Source organism: Notolepis coatsorum, assembly GCF_963971535.1.
Source record: "Notolepis coatsorum genome assembly, chromosome: 1".
In the NCBI taxonomy this organism is placed as follows: Eukaryota; Metazoa; Chordata; class Actinopteri; order Aulopiformes; family Paralepididae; genus Notolepis; species Notolepis coatsorum.
Genome location: NC_140165.1, coordinates 239,550,775 through 239,568,238, shown reverse-complemented (window position 1 = coordinate 239,568,238; position 17,464 = coordinate 239,550,775). Strand labels below are relative to the sequence as shown.

Sequence of the window (17,464 nt, the reverse complement as noted above, 5' to 3'; positions counted from 1 at the left end):
GTGAACGGGTTAACCTTCTGTGTGTTGTCGCAGTGAAAGGGTTAACCGCTTGGTAGTGCGGCGGTGAAAGGGTTAAAGGGTAAACGGTGCATTTATACAGAGCATTTATCCAAAGCACTTTACAATTTGTTCCTCACCTTCACCATGAGGAATTACACTCTGTTGTTGATTTAATCAAGTTGTTGATTTAACATCTGCAGGCAGGAATACGGATAATAATAGAAATAGTAATAATATTATAATAAGAGTAGAACAGAGTGGAACAGTAGTGGAATGGCAGTATATTCTATCAGTAATAATAATAATAATAATAATAATAATAATAATAATAATAATAATAATAATAATAATAATAATAATAATAATAATAATAATAATAATAATAATAATAATAATAATAATAATAATAATAATAATAATAATAATAATAATAATAATAATAATAATAATAATAATAATAATAATAATAATAATAATAATAATAATAATAATAATAATAATAATAATAATAATAATAATAATAATAATAATAATAATAATAATAATAATAATAATAATAATAATAATAATAATAATAATAATAATAATAATAATAATAATAATAATAATATAATAATAATAATAATAATAATAATAATAATAATAATAATAATAATAATAATAATAATAATAATAATAATAATAATAATAGTGTACATGGTATATACTGTATACAGTAGCACACTGCATCAGAGTCTGTGCAGTGTTTAGTAATTAAGACGTCTCGTGGCCCAACACCTTACTAATACACTTTATGTTGGTTTTTCCTTTAATTTGTCACTTGTCTGTCTGGTAGTATAATTTGAATGATCTGTCCAAAGGAATTAAGGAAAAACTAAAAATAAATGAAATGTATGTGACCTGGGCTCTGAAGGGCCGACTGATGAATGGTGAAATGCATGGCTGAGGGCCCGGGGCCCCGATGGAGCCCCTTCCTCAGCAAGGTCCTCGAGCGCGCAGTAGCCGCCCAGCTACAGAGTCACATGGCCTACCATGACCTGTTTGAACCACTCCAGTCTGGGTTCAGGGCTAAACACAGCACCGAGACCGCCCTGATCAAGGTGACAAACGACCTCCTCATGGCTGCTGATGCTGGCAACATCAACATCCTCATCCTCCTGGACCTCTCAGCTGCCTTCGACACCATCTCACACTCAATCCTCCTAGACCGCCTGGAAAGTGTCCTTGGCATCACTGGTACCCCCTTGTCCTGGTTCACATCCTACCTCACCAACAGGTGGCAGTATGTTTCCCTCGGGGGCTCCAGGTCAGCTCCAGCACTTGTCAAACAGGGTGTTCCCCAGGGTTCGGTGCTAGGTCCGCTCCTTTTTATGATTTACCTCCTCCCACTCGGTGACATCATAAGGAAACACGGCCTCCACTTCCACTTCTATGCAGACGACACACAGCTCTACCTCCACACCAAACCCTCGGCCCCCCTTCCTCCCCCCTCCCTCACTGCCTGCCTCCAGGACATAAAAATATGGATGACCACCAATTTCCTCCAACTCAATAGTAAGAAAACCGAACTCATAGTTGTAGCCTCCCCAGCCCTCCTCCAAAAGATCGACCACCTTGTTCTCTCCGTGGATGGCTACTCCATCTGCCCCTCCACAGAGGTAAGGAACCTGGGCGTCATACTGGACTCCACCCTCTCATTTCACCCTCACGTCAAGTCTGTCACCAGATCCGCCTTCTTCCACCTCCGAACCATCTCCCGCCTCCGCCCCTCACTCTCCGACACCTCAGCGGAAACACTCATTCACGCCTTCATCACTTCCCGCCTCGACTACTGTAACGGAGTCCTTCTTGGTGCCTCCAAGAAGGTTCTGGATCGTTTACAGTACGTCCAAAACTCTGCTGCGAGGGTCCTCACGCGCACCAAACCCTGGCAGCACATCACCCCCACCCTGCAAAAACTCCACTGGCTCCCCATCAACTATCGAATCCCCTACAAGATCCTCCTCCTCACCTACAAATCCCTGCACGGGTTGGCCCCTTCCTACCTGACCAACCTACTCCACCCCTACACTCCAGCACGAGGCCTCCGATCCTCCAACTCCGACCTCCTCACCATCCCCCGCACCAGGCGTTCCACACTGGGAGACCGAGCTTTCGCTGCAGCAGCCCCCAGACTGTGGAACTCCCTCTCCCCCCTCATCCGAGGCTCTGACACCATCAACCTCTTCAAAACCAAGCTAAAAACCCACCTGTTCACACTTGCCTTCACGCAACACGGCCCCGCTCCCAAGTAGCCCACCCCTGACTCTTTTTAAGCCACAGATTCCGTTGTTTTGTTTTGTTTTGTTGTTTGTTTGTTTGTTAATTTTAACCACTTCATCCAATTGGACAGAACTTGCCTCCTTTTTTTATTTATTTTTATCTCTTATCTTATTTGTTTTTCTTGTTGTTACTATACACAGATCTTTTATGTATTTTATTATATATATTTTTTCAATTTTATTACTTACTTTTATTTTTTTTCCATCCTTTCCTTGTACAGTGTCCTTGAGTCTGAGAAAGGCGCTTCTCTCTTAAAATTCAATCTATTATTATTATTATTATGGGGGCTGCTCCTGCCCAGGCTGCAAGGGGCCCCCGCTGAACAGGAAGACAGATCTTGAACGTGTCCCCTATAACTCAAGCCATGAAGGCCAGATGGCCAGACACAGGCTCAGAGGAGAGTCTGCCTGGCCCACACTGATTCAGGGGAGATCAGTTGTAACTACTATTTCATTCAAGGTTTTATTATTGACGTTGTTGACTGAAAGACTGTAGAGGTGTAAGTAGTCTGAATACATAGATTAGATTAGATTCAAATGTATGTCATTATACAGTACAATGAAAATAAGTTTGGCATACAACCAGCGTGCAATTATAACAGTAAAGTACAATAGTAATATACAATGTACAGGTGATTAAACTGGGTATACAATATGTAAATGAGTACTACTGAGTAATAGTGCTAATCAGATGTATGTACAGACTTGTAGTATTAACCTGTTCCACCCCAGGTGAAAATCTGCGTAAAATGTATACCTAGGTAAATGGAATATTGCTCCACTTCTACAAGGGCTATTTGCATATTCTTGGTATCTAGGTATATCTATGGACCTCAGTGAATGTATTCTCAGTGTCAGAAATATTGTGTCTATTACTAGGCTTGCTTAAATTGTGATGAAACAAAGGAAAATATGAATTATGATTTTTCTTTTCATCTTTGACAGTGAATAACACCATGATAATAATGACCAAACTTAAAAAACTACCACTGAACTCATTCAGTACCCTCTTGAGATCATGTGTACAAAAGATCTAAGGAAATTAATAAAGGGAAGATGATAAAACTGAAGGTTCTGTATATACAGTACTGAATTCTCCCATCCGGACCAATGCAATTTGAAATATTATTATAGAATATAGAATATATGCTTATACATTACCTTATTATAGCCAATTCGCACATTTATATATATATATATATATATATATATATATATATATATATATATATATATATATATATATATATATATATATATATATATATAGTATATTTCAAATGGCCGAGTTCAATTTGGATATAGTATCACCAGGCGTGCATAATAACAGATACTGATATTTACTGTAATCGACTGTACTTTTTTATTTCCCCCACAGTGTAACCATTTTGAAACTAATTTCAGATCTAACTGTTCCTACATGGTAACAATAGTGAGGAGAAACTGACTGCGTTTCAATATTTGTCAAAAACGTTACCTTTTGTAGCTTATTATCGCGAATCATAACAATTATTGATATGATTCATTCAGAACGCTGAACTTTGTATGTGACAGGAAGTGTAGATCGGAGAAATTTCAACGCTGGCCGATAGGCGTCTCTACAATTCGTAGCCGCATTTCTGCAGACCCCTCTCTGATTGGTTGAGGCCATTTCTGCAGACCCCTCTCTGATTGGCCGAGCGCGCGCATGAGCCGCGACAAGCTCCTCTAGCCAGGAGTCGAAACTCCGTTAAGCTCCAGAGAGAGAGGCTGAAAACCCACAGTTGTTGCCCGACGGATGGGAGCCGAATCCCGGATCCGAGTTTTCTGATGAATAGCCCCAAAACATGGAGGTCGCGAACGCAATTTATACGCATGGAAGTATTGATTACGCCATAACGAATCATTAAAAAAATATACCGTTAACTGGAATATGTTGTGTGTGCCTTTACACATATGTTTGATAGGATTATGTAATTGGTTTGTCATTAAAAACCAATAATAATCGCTCGCCGGCTTCGCTGACCAGAGCTCTCTCAGATTCAAAGTTTTAAGAGAAAGAGTCTGGTGGTCAATTGCTACGGAAATGTGTCTTACTAATAATAACTAATTCCTTGGTCAATAGAAGTCTCTGTGATACTTTCTGAATATGATTTGGGAACATCAAATGGGCAGGCCGCGAAATAACAACGTTACAATGTACAGTTTCTGACAGCTGGCTGTGTTGTGAAATGTGCATAACATTATGAATAAACCGCGAAATCATGCGAAATAACGTTATAAGCGAATCTGGTAGTACATTTCCAATCAGAGAGGGGCTTCGCTCAACCAATCAGAGAAGGGTCTGCAGAAATGGAGCTCAACCAATCAGAGACGGGTCTGCAGAAATGCGGCCACGAATTGTAGAGACGCGGCCGATAGCTATGAATCTCCTCTACAAAATGGCAGCAAAAAAACTACAATTCCCATGGTTCAACATTTCCATTTCCGGTTCCGGGTCAGATAGGCAATTGCATATCGAAAACTTAAAACGATATAAGTACACTTTTAACCTATTGCTAAACTATTGCCAACCTAACGTTTTACATTCTACATGCATTTGTGACATAGTGGTGATGTTAATACTTGAAAACGGTTGATTTTAAAATCACAAATTATTCATAAAAATATGCCTATATGATTATAATGTCAAAAGGGGTCGGTACCGACCCCGTCGAGTGGAACAGGTTTACAGTGATAAAGACACTATAGTAGTAAGTCATACTGGCCAGCAGCGTAACTAGTAAGAGTATAAGGGATATGTATGGATATAGTATCTACAGGATTATATGAAAGTATGTACAGCACATGTGTATATATATACGGTAAGAATAAATATATATATATATATGGTATATATGTAACGGTTGTGACAACGTCACCTCAAACTTCGATGCCCCGAGGGAGATTCGAACACTGGTCTGCCACGCCGCGTGCAACAACACAGACCGCTATACCAAGAGGTGACTTCACTTCTTTGTACTGTGTCTATGCGTCTTTTGAGGAGGTGAGAGTGAGTTTAACCCATAGCACCGCTACTCACCCCAGCCCTTCGTGACTGTGCTTCACGATACCATCCTGGCACCGCTACTCACCCCAGCCCTTCGTGACTGTGCTTCACGATACCATCCTGGCACCGCTACTCACCCCATCCCTTCTTGACTGCGCTTCACGATACCATCCGTTACATATACAGCATTATTGTACATGCTATCATACAGAGTTATATGGGTTATATGCAGGTTTGTAAGTAGGTATATAGAGGGATTATATATTCAGACAGATATGGATATGTGGTAAATATAAATATATAAATGTATATATACTGTATATACAGCACTATTGTACATGCTATCATACAGACTTAAAACAAGTAGGTATATTACCGCTAATTTGCAAAAACTGGAGAGATGCCGAGCCTTGTGTTCCGCACGCGCCGCCATCTTGGTACGGTGCATGTGATTACTTCACTGTCACCTCAGTTTTAAAAAATTTCTTTCAGGGCCACATCAGACTGAATGATTGACTAGTAACGACTCATCCCCACCTCTGTGTTATTGACAGGAGCGATAAACTCCGCTGGATATGTGCTCTAACTCCAAACCGGCGCACACGCTTCATGTCTACCAGTGCCCACCAACCAGGTGAGATAAACACCCCATGGAACCTTCCAGAACGTTCACATTTGCACACACCAACTCACACTCATCCGTGGCGTCTGTCCCTCAGACTCTCCCCAGGTGCAGTGCATCCAGTCCTACTGCTCCCAGGAGCCAGACGAGCTCTCCATCGAGATGGCCGACGTCCTCAACATTCTGGAGAGAACGGACGACGGTGAGCAGCAGCACTGAGGCCGCGCGGCCGCTCATCTCCTCTCAGATCTCATGACTGAAAGGGGCTGTAATGAGTTCCACTGACTGGGTTATTAGATCCACCTCCCTCTCTAGCGTCTCCCCCTCTTTCAACAGAGGGCTGTGTCCACATTATTCTTGTTCTATCCCTTTCCGACTGATTATTCTTCAGTGTTACGCCTCAGTCTTATATGTTAATTATCTCTCCCTCTCTCTTCCTATTCTTTTTGGTTTGCAGTTCCTTACCGATAGCTTTTTTTTTTGTTTTTGTTTATTTATTTATTTGACCAGGTAGTCACTTGAGATCAATGATCTCTTTTTCGAGACAAAATGGCAGCATTTAAAAACAAACATACAAAACACAGACAGCCAATAACATAAAAGGCAACGTAGCACAAAGGAATACATTTGAGCCTGAGTGACAAGACTGAACGGGATTGGAGGGTAATAATAATAATAATAATAAACATTATTTATGCAGCACCTTTCATACATGAATTGCAGCGCAAAGTGCTTCACAGCAGTAATGTAGACATAAAATAGAATGAATAAATAAAGAATATCCCTGAAAATCTTTAATATATTTCTGTCATTCAAATCTATGAAAAATAATAAAACATTTAATTAAGAAAATATTGTAATATATTAAAATCTATCAAATGGATTGTGATATATTTCTGTGTTAAAATGTCCAACCCCAAGAGGGGCTCCTGCACAGGTCCCACCTCCAGGGTCTGAGGCCCCGCCCACCTCCAGGGTCTGAGGCCCCGCCCACCTCCAGGGTCTGAGGCCCCGCCCACCTCCAGGGTCTGAGGCCCCGCTTGTATTGGGAATCGTGCAAAATAAAAGCAATGCATAAGGTGCAGACATAAAATGAGTATAAAAATAGACAGAATAAGAGCAGTGCAATAAAATAGACATACATTAGCATATACTAGACAGAGTAAAATAGTGCAATAGTGCAGAGCAACAAAATTCTCATCAACAGTACAACAATCACAGTCTGGATGCATGTGAGTCCAAGCAGCAGAGTGTATTAAAAGGCTATGGTGAAGAGCTACGGGTAAATAGGCAGGCTAAGAGAGAGAAGGGGAGGTGAGGTTTTACAGGAGGTTGCTGGGGTCCCACCTCATTCTTTAAAATTTCCATAATTTAAGCTTTAAAATCAGATATGATGATGAAGAAAGTCCATTCCAGGCAAAGGGAGCGGTGAACATCAAGGAGCCCTTTCCCCAAACTCGGTGCAGGTTCTGGGTACCGAGGTGTATGAACAGTCCTGTAAGCTGTAAGATTGTCAGTAAAGTGCAATAGTAACAATGTACAGGTGATTAAACTGGGCATAAAATATATAAATTTGTTCTACTGAGTAATAGTGCTACATCGGATTAGTGCTATTACTCAGTAGTAGCCTACTAATTTATACATTTTATACCCAGTTTAATCACCTGTACATTGTATATTACATCTGGTGGATGCCAAACTTATTTTCGTTGTACTGTACTTGTGCTGTATAATGGCAATACATTTTAGTCCAATCTAATGGGTTTGATGTGATATTAAAGAATGTACCAAGGTAAAAATATATACATATCTCCCTCTATCCTCATACACACTCCTTCACTCGTTTTGACCTTATCATTCGTGAACACTGTCTCGCTCCATTTACTGCAGTGTCTGTGTTGTCTTTCTGGCTTCCTTTCTTGGTTCATGTTTCTTACACGTCTCGTCTTCATTCACCCAAACAATATTTCCCTCACCACCACCACCTCCTCCTCCTCCTCCTCCTCCTCCTCCTCCTCCTCCTCCTCCTCCTCCTCCAAGGTGAACAGTCCTAACAGAGGAAGCCAGAGCTGAGAGGCTGTTCTGATGCTTGGTAACGGTCCGTGTTTATTGACGAACCAGCCGCACACACACACTGAAGACAATGCCCACACTCTGTCTAACAGGGAGGCAGGGTGGCCTAGAGGTAAAGTGGCCGGCCAGTAACCGGAAGGTTGCTGATTCGATCCCCGAGGGTGTATTCCAGCTGGTGACTGAGACGGGTGGCTGATATTACATCTACGGTGCCCACCACCATCCTGCCTAAGTGCCCTTGAGCAAGTCACTGAACCCCAAAAACTGCTCTAGGGGCACTGCACTGACCTCTCAGATGAAATGCATGTGTGAAATGCATGTGTGGAGGACTATGTACAGTATGTATATAACTAGGAGGGATAGGTGAAAAGACTCATTTAAATAGCTTGATATGTATATTATCATTAGTGTAAATAATACGGTATTGTTTATCGTAACTGAATATGCTGAAAACCTATGGGTGATGTTTGCTTACTGATTCTAGCCACCTGGTAAATTGAATAGCAAGCATAAATCAGTGCAATTGTTTTGTGCTCTCACACGCTCCCTGAGGAAGACTATTGTTGAAATAAGCATGTGATTATTGTGTGCTTCCTCTTTCAAGGCGAGGACTATTATCAAGCAAGCCTTTGCAAACCATTTACATGTATTTTCCTTGGCTGCTTGGGATAAGAAATTTACCCAATAACTCTCTCCTTCTCTCCCAGGTTGGATGATGGGTGAGAGGCTCCACGACGGCGAGAGGGGCTGGTTCCCCATCCGGCTGGTGGAGGAGATCCAGAACAAGGAGGTCCGGGCCCAGAACCTGAGGGAGGCGCAGAGGATCCAGCTGGCCCAGAGAGGGGGTCTGGCCACAGGGGTCAGAGTGGCCTCCAGGGGGGGCAGGCGCAACCCAAAGGGTTCAAATGTCTTTGGCACTTGGACAGACCAACCGGAGGACGGACAGTGAAGCGATGATGGTGACGGATGTCGTCGCTCACAGATTAGTTGGGAGCAAAGCGGATCAGAGGATCGTGTGATTCGAACCCGGATAACATCGGAGTGAAATCATATCCTGCGATGACGCCATCTGTCTTTGGTCTTTTTTGCTCAGTATGTGTTTGGAGCGCCAGAGATCGGGGGGTCATCTCCGCTCAACAGTCCGACGGCTTAAAGGAAAGGAGTTTTTTTCCTTCCACAGAACCTGCATGTCTAACGTCATATAAACTTCCATTGAAATGGTCTCATACAGGCCCTCCCTCTGTTATGGAAAGTGTGGAACAAAAGCTCATCAGCGTGTTCACTATGCATGACAGAACAGAACATAACGATGGTTCTCGGGGAGGTTAGCATGTAAACCCCACCTCGACCGCATGGGTGTATTGTGTCTGAACTCTTTTGAAGCGCTTTACTTTAAGAATCACATTCCTTCGAACAATGACTTAGCAAATCCCCTTTTGTAAAGCCACACACACACAAAGGCTAAAAGAAAAAAAGAAAAGAAAAGCAGCTGGTATCGAATGGTAATTGACGATGAATGTTTCGCAGGTCTGTACATATAGGAACGACACGACTGGTCAAAGTTGTCTAATTGTAAAAGGAGCACTAAAGAATTACATAAAGAATCGCGTGACACGACAGATATAGTTTCTCAGGGCCGGATCCCTCGCCAACTTTAATGCAGCATGCACAAAGACATAGGCAGACACACACGCACACACGCACACACACACACACACACACACACACACACACACACACACACACACACACACACACACACACACACACACACACACACACACACACACACACACACACACACACACACACACACACACACACACACACACACACACACACACACACACACACACACACACACACACACACACACACACACACACACACACACACACACACACACACACACACACACACACACGTAGGACAAATTCCTGCGTAACCAGTCCTCCGCCATTATCCGCCACACACCTGCCACGTCTGCACAGAATGTACCGGCTGATTAGACAGCAGTGGAACGGCATGCCAGTGGTGAAACCTGTATGTCTATATAAATATGTGTAAATGTGTATATTGCAAGCATTTGATGTTCAAAGTGACACACTAATAATTACTGAATAATTGTCTCATTTCATTTTGTAAGAAGTAATTTATTGTTAATAATAAAAAGAAAAAAGATCTGAAATGAGATTTAAATATATTTTTTTTACTCATCTAAACTGGTTTGACTGGTATCAAGCTCAGAATCCAATATGACTCACTGGATGATACTGAACTTGCATTGATGTTTTCATATGAACCAAACATATGTAGAACCTTCGCATTGTGGCATTTTTTTCCCCCTTTAGAGTCGTAGGTACAATTTCCTTGAAAACTACCACAGGTTGTTTTATATTCTGAATTCTATCCACAGCTGCTGGTGAAATATTTTTGAGAGCCTGCTGCCCCCAAGTGTACATCTGAGGGAAGTGCAGTTATTGCAGTGAGAACATAATGTTGTTACTGTAATGCACTTAGGGCTGGTTTCATGGGAGTATTATCTTAAAGTATCTTAAATTAAACTAGTATTAGAAAAAAATGCCAGATTAAAACTTTGTTTTCATTAAATACTGTAATAATATCTGTTCATATCAAATCGGGATACATCTGTAAATTATATCAGTTCCATGTGAACTGCAGTTCTATGATTTGCCCCCACTTTTAATACAATTAATTCAGGAAGTGGATTCTCTTTCAAATTCAAATATTGAAAAGCGGTTGGCATAAAACGTTCACACTATCCGGATGTTCCATCATCAGCGAGTAAACGGTAAATTTTCCTTTTTGAAAGCGAATTGATCCTGACCCTGCAAACTAGTCATCACTACTGCACCGTGCTAAACCATAACAAGCAGACCCCTCTACTTAAACATAGAGTGTCTATCCATAGACCAGCTCCACGGGGATACAGCCCGGCACTAAGACCTCTATGAACCAGAGGGGGAACACCGGGCAGCCATGTCATTCGCCATCTATTTTTGCTACTGTTTAAAATAGCCTCTGCGCACACACATGCTCATCTCACAACTGTGACCAGGCTGATGATTATACATGTGGTCGTTTGCATGACTGTTTGGGTGTGTTGGTGAGACTCAGCGGTCTGACGGTCGGGTCAGAGGGTTGAAGACGGTGGAGGTGCGGCATGGCCACAGAGGGGACCTCGGTTAAAGGCTTCAGTGGAACCATCACCAGGTGACAGTTTGCGTAGACGAAAGAGAAAACATCTGTGTCTAGCGCTAGATGTGGATTCAGATAACCTGTATTCAAGTTAACTCAGGTCACGTGTTACTTCATTAATCACCTTGGGGGAATGCAGGTGTCATAGCAGCATAGGGGGAGGGGGAGGGGAGGTACAGGCAAGGAAACTAAAAGAAGGAAGGGTCGTCGCGTCAGAATACCAGCGTTCTATGCTCAGCTTGGTGTCAGACTTTGGTGCCAGTTATATTGAAGCCTGTATTAAAATATACCATCTATCTGAGGATGTATACATCAACCAATATATCAAATGTTAGCTAGTGAACAATGCAACAAATTGGCGATGATTCTGACATCCGAGGTGATAGGGTGACTTTTCAACTCAATGTCGACTGCACTGAACGTTTCCACACTTGGCACCAATGTGTGTTCACCTGCTAAGAGGTGACGTGATGACCCTTCCTGCTTTTATAGTTTCCTCGGCCTCGGGTACAGGCAGGAAAAGGTTAATAATGGAAATATTAAGAAGATATCTAGTATAGAAGACGTCACGACCGATGAAATTACCCAGATTTATTTTCATGATCTGTGGCTAATCTTCTTGTTTTTGTGAGCTATTTTACATCTTGATTTTGGATATTAACTTTGATCTCTACTGTAATTTGCCACCCCTTTAAGCTACTGTACCCCTCAAAGGGTGAATAAAAGCAATGACAATAACTTGACAATAGAGCTCAGAAGTACCCTTTGGTTCCTTGAAGTTTGTTTTCTAGTTTGTTTCGTTTGATCTCTCCCAGATCACAAAACATTTGCATAGAGTATATAATTGAATACATATAATAACATAATACTAATTTACTGACCAATGGTCATCAGGGTTCCAATGGTTATTAGGGTAAATAGTAAATAGACTGCATTTATATAGAGCTTTTATCCAAAGTGCTTGACAACTTATGCCATTCACTCACACATTCACACACCGATGGAGGAGGTGACCATGCAAGGTGCCAACCTTGCTCAAGGACACTTCGACATGCTGCCGGGAGGAGCCAGAATCGAACCAGGAACCTTCTGATTACAAGACGACTGCTCTACCTCATGAGTCACTGCCACCCCCATAGGGTTGTATTTCCTGGAGATTTATATCTAATATCTTCTAAGCTCTTCTATCTCTCCTCTGGTCGTCTCCCTCACCCTGGAATGTGCCAGGAGGCCAAGCCAGGCAGGCACCTAAAAATACATTGACCTGTGTGACCTCTGTCTCCGGCCACAGGCCACTGAGTGAGAGGAGCAAAGATGGACATATTATCAGATTCAGCAACAGCTCACATATACCCCCACATATGACCATATACGACCAAGCCTGTCTGATCATCTATTTATTAACCAGTGGCTCGCTAAATTTGGAACCCACATAGTATTTAAGCCATGATTGTGTCATCATTCTAGAGCCTCTCAGCCCCCATGGAGGGCTGTGGTCTCCAGGACTGTTCCTCTGTGTGTTCCTGTGTCAATAAATACCATAGATTGACTTCACCTTCGTCTCCTGGCTCATCATATCAATCCAAAGAACTCAGTTTTATACTAACACTGGTTTAAACAAGCACAAAATAAATGTACAATCTTGGGAGAATCGTGGGTTTCTGTGTTGCACAGTAAAAAAATGTGTGGCTCATCTTTATATATGTGCCAATGCCAATAATATAATGGCCATATTGAACAACAAGAGACTGCACTTACGGAGTATGTTGGTGACCTCCTGGTGGCCCTGTTCCCAGGTTAGAGCAGAGACTGGAGGATGTTCGCGCTCGTTTTGTGGAGCTGGACGAGGCTGCCAGGGCCCTGGAGCAGAGGCTGGAGCAGCACCGGCGCTCTCTGGCCCGACAGGCCGAGCAGGACCATGTCTGGAGCGCTCTGCTGGAGCACAGGTGACAGGGAAGCAATGCAGCTGCAGAACAGGAGGAACTTGGGGGCAAACGTTACCATAATGTACATTTACATTTAGTAATTTAGCTGACGCTTTTATCTAAAGTAACTTACAAGTTCTGTACAACAAGTCAGCAGGAAGGGTACAACTCTGGCAGCTAAGGGTCAGTGATATTGTTCGTCAAACAAGTGTTGAACTCGACCGCTACAGTCTTGAGTGCATAGTAGTAGTATAGACATATTGGTATAGTAGGTAGTAGCAAAGTGCATAATAGTAAAAGACAGTACGAAGGTTAGTAGTTTTTCCATTTATTTCAGATATTGATTGAAGAAGTACAGAAGTACAGCCTTCAATGCCAGCGTTCTGTTTACATTGCCTTCTCTCTTTCTCTCAAGCATGTCTCCGGCTGAGATCAGCCTGCTCTTCGGCTACGTGTTCCAGACGCTCCAGTGCTGCCACGAGCTCGTGCTTCGGCGTCTACCGGACCTGGCGGCCGGCCTGCCCACCACCGCATCGGTCCTCCGGAGGAGGCTGAAGAACAGGAGGGTGGACGCCGCCTGGAGGGCCGCTCTGGAGGAGCTGGGCCTGGGGGACGGGGACGCCAAGGCCCTGTGCGTCTTCTTTGTGACACAAGGGCATCACTGTGAATACAAGTGGACGGGGAGGGGACCGGGGGAGCAGGAGGAGGTGGAGGCGGTGATCCGGAGGTGTACAGGAAACCGGTTACTCAAGCAGAGCTTGCTGAAGGCGGTGCAGGTGGTGAGGAACGGGAAGGCGAGCTACGCCGTCGCTTCGGAGGAACATCTAGCCGTCAGAGATATAATGAAACACACAGAGAAGAAGTAACATGAACCGGTGTGTGTCCTTGCGTTGGGACTGGTCTATGATTTGAGTCTGCCTCGTGCTCTGCTGTAATATTTCTCTCCTACTTTGCTTACAAAGATAAATGAATAAAATGCTGTCAAGGGATTGTCCACTCTCAGAAATTGTACACATATGAATGTGATGTGCTTGCATAGTTACACCCACGCACACAGGGGTGCGCTCACTACTGTCCGCATGTGTGTCTGGCGAGTCGGCCATAACTCCTACAGTTCTGATCCGATTTGGATTAAACTTTGCACATTGTCCGACAGCAGGTCAAGGATCGGAATTCACCAATATTTCTTAAATCGGTCAACAAGTGTTTTATTTGGATTCGTTCCACCATTGTCTATTGAAATCAATAGCGAAGTAAACGTTGGGCCTTTGGAACTAACAAGGGTGATACTACATGAAGCCTCACCTCAACTCTGGCACCATGTTTACAACATGGCAATGCCCAAGTGAACCTCATATTGTAGCTGATATACCTATGCAGTAAAAAGGTTTCCCCCCCAGTGAATCTCTTAGTTACAACAATATTGTGCCGTCTTATTTTTGTAGGTTAAGTATTTCATGTTTGCTATTGCCCATTTAGCCACTGTCACCTTGTTATCAACCAGGAAATGCTCATGTGAAACTCATATTATAAGTTTATGAATCTAGTGATCTATGCATGAGAACGATTGTAGAACGCAGTGTTGTTTGTGAAGTATTTATAATGTTCACTATTTGGCAGTGGTGGAAGAAGAAGTACACAGTTCCTTTACTTGAGTAAAAGTAGACATACCCAGATATACTCTTGTGGAAGTAAAAGGCTTCCATTCACAATTCTACTTACGTAAAAGTTCCCTAAAATGAAAATACTCAAGTAAAGTACAGTACAATTAACTAAAAAAGTACAGTACTTGAGTAGAGATACTTTGTCACTGTTGTGACCAGCACTCACCAGTGAACAGGTTACCTGGAAGCAGTTTGTGAGCTTGGAGAACAATATGACACCAAGAAAGAGGCTCAAGGTTGTTCTGAAGTTTATTGAGTTCACAGGCATATTCGGAACATTGCAGGAACACGTGCTATGAACAGGAAAGGGAGAAAGCACGTACACAACATCAGGGTATGTCTCTGTACCCTGAGGTTCCACACATATATGCAGATTTATAATACATACTTGTGGTCTGGTTGACTGCCACACAACAAAATGAAAAGTCATTGCAGTAAGAACAGAGAGCACATGAAAGTACACAAATAGATCACACAGTGTAAGTCACATAATAGATCACACAGTGTAAGTCACATAATAGATCACACAGTATAAGTCACATAATAGAGCACACAGTATAAGTCACATAATAGATCACACAATATAAGTCACATAATAGATCACACAATATAAGTCACATAATAGATCACACAGTATAAGTCACATAATAGATCACACAATATAAGTCACATAATAGATCACACAGTATAAGTCACATAGCTTACTGCTCATGTACATTCGTATGGGACAACTCCTATTGGCTATTTGGCCCAACAAGACAGCTGGTCTAGGGAGAAAGCATATTTTCATTCAACCTTTGTTTAAACTCGAGGGACAGTGACGTCGAGTATACAATTAAAAGAGATAGAATAACAAAAGATAAAAACCAGTAATCAGCACGATAAATACAAGATAAGAAACAGAAAACAAGAAAAGCAGTACAAAACACTGTTACTGTTGCATCACTGTGATCCACTGTCCTGCTACTGTTGCATCACTGTGATCCACTGTCCTGCTACTGTTTCATCACTGTGATCCACTGTCCTGCTACTGTTGCATCACTGTGATCCACTGTCCTGCTACTGTTTCATCACTGTGATGTACTGTCCTGCTACTGTTGCATCACTGTGATCCACTGTCCTGCTACTGTTGCATCACTGTGATGTACTGTCCTGCTACTGTTGCATCACTGTGATGTACTGTCCTGCTACTGTTGCATCACTGTGATGTACTGTACTGCTACTGTTGCATCACTGTGATGTACTGTCCTGCTACTGTTGCATCACTGTGATGCACTGTCCTGCTACTGTTGCATCACTGTGATGTACTGTCCTGCTACTGTTGCATCACTGTGATGTACTGTCCTGCTACTGTTGCATCACTGTGATGTACTGTCCTGCTACTGTTGCATCACTGTGATGTACTGTCCTGCTACTGTTGCATCACTGTGATGTACTGTGATCCACTGTCCTGCTACTGTTGCATCACTGTGATGTACTGTGATCCACTGTCCTGCTACTGTTGCATCACTGTGATGTACTGTGATCCACTGTCCTGCTACTGTTGCATCACTGTGATCCACTGTCCTGCTACAGTTGCATCACTGTGATCCACTGTCCTGCTACTGTTGCATCACTGTGATCCACTGTCCTGCTACTGTTGCATCACTGTGATGTACTGTCCTGCTACTGTTGCATCACTGTGATGTACTGTGATGTACTGTCCTGTTACTGTTGCATCACTGTGATCCACTGTCCTGCTACTGTTGCATCACTGTGATCAACTGTCCTGCTACTGTTGCATCACTGTGATCCACTGTCCTGCTACTGTTGCATCACTGTGATGTACTGTGATGTACTGTCCTGCTACTGTTGCATCACTGTGATCCACTGTCCTGCTACTGTTGCATCACTGTGATCCACTGTCCTGCTACTGTTGCATCACTGTGATCCACTGTCCTGCTACTGTTGCATCACTGTGATCCACTGTCCTGCTACTGTTGCATCACTGTGATGTACTGTCCTACTACTGTTGCATCACTGTGATCCACTGTCCTGCTACTGTTGCATCACTGTGATCCACTGTCCTGCTACTGTTGCATCACTGTGATCCACTGTCCTGCTACTGTTTAATCACTGTGATCCACTGTCCTGCTACTGTTGCATCACTGTGATCCACTGTCCTGCTACTGTTTAATCACTGTCCTGCACAGTACAGGACACAAAATGATTTAACTGCCTCTCACAAAACAAGTCCAAAATGACGTACAATGGTTATTAATCAAAGCTTTAAATTGCCCAAAGTTTGGAAGAATAACAAGCTTTAAAGTGCATTCAAGGGCATTTCAAGAGTAAGGATCGCTAAAGGAAAAGGCAGCTTTTTCAAAAATCAAAACAAGCTTGGGGAACCATAAACATGACCAGATCATTGAGCAAGTTTGATTGAATCCAGAATTCCAATCCAACATGGTTGTAAGGGAGTTGCTTACCAACCAGAGCTTTGAAAATAAACAAATACCAATGTTTAAGATAAGATAAGATAAGATAAGATATTCCTTTATTGATCCCCTTGGGGAAATTCAGGCATCATAGCAGCATGGGGGGGAGGGGGGGGGGGGTACAGGTAGTAAAAA

The 17,464-nt window shown here is 42.6% G+C and overlaps 2 protein-coding genes across 2 annotated transcripts in view; both read left to right on the top strand.

The window, feature by feature from the left end:
- Positions 1-10,202, top strand: part of ngef (neuronal guanine nucleotide exchange factor) — a 57,283-nt gene extending 47,081 nt beyond the window's left edge. The window contains exons 17-19 of the mRNA XM_084309392.1: positions 5,904-5,983; positions 6,069-6,173; positions 8,752-10,202. Coding sequence (XP_084165518.1) covers positions 5,904-5,983; positions 6,069-6,173; positions 8,752-8,993 — 427 coding nt within the window. The 3' untranslated portion in view covers positions 8,994-10,202. The remainder of the gene's footprint in view (positions 1-5,903; positions 5,984-6,068; positions 6,174-8,751) is intronic.
- Positions 10,203-11,171: 969 nt separating this feature from the next.
- Positions 11,172-14,125, top strand: LOC311244893 (single-pass membrane and coiled-coil domain-containing protein 1-like). Its single transcript, XM_084334584.1, has 3 exons — positions 11,172-11,278; positions 13,060-13,209; positions 13,604-14,125. The coding sequence occupies exons 1-3, from the start codon at positions 11,229-11,231 to the stop codon at positions 14,052-14,054; spliced, it is 651 nt and encodes a 216-aa protein (XP_084190710.1). The 5' UTR covers positions 11,172-11,228; the 3' UTR covers positions 14,055-14,125.
- Positions 14,126-17,464: the final 3,339 nt, after the last annotated feature.

Coding starts and splice junctions, on each gene's coding strand:
- LOC311244893 (XM_084334584.1), top strand. CDS start 11,229: ATGGCCACAGAGGGGACCTCGGTTAAAGGCTTCAGTGGAACCATCACC. Junction 11,279..13,059: donor TTCAGTGGAACCATCACCAG/GTGACAGTTTGC, acceptor CCCTGTTCCCAG/GTTAGAGCAGAGACTGGAGG. Junction 13,210..13,603: donor AGCGCTCTGCTGGAGCACAG/GTGACAGGGAAG, acceptor CTTTCTCTCAAG/CATGTCTCCGGCTGAGATCA.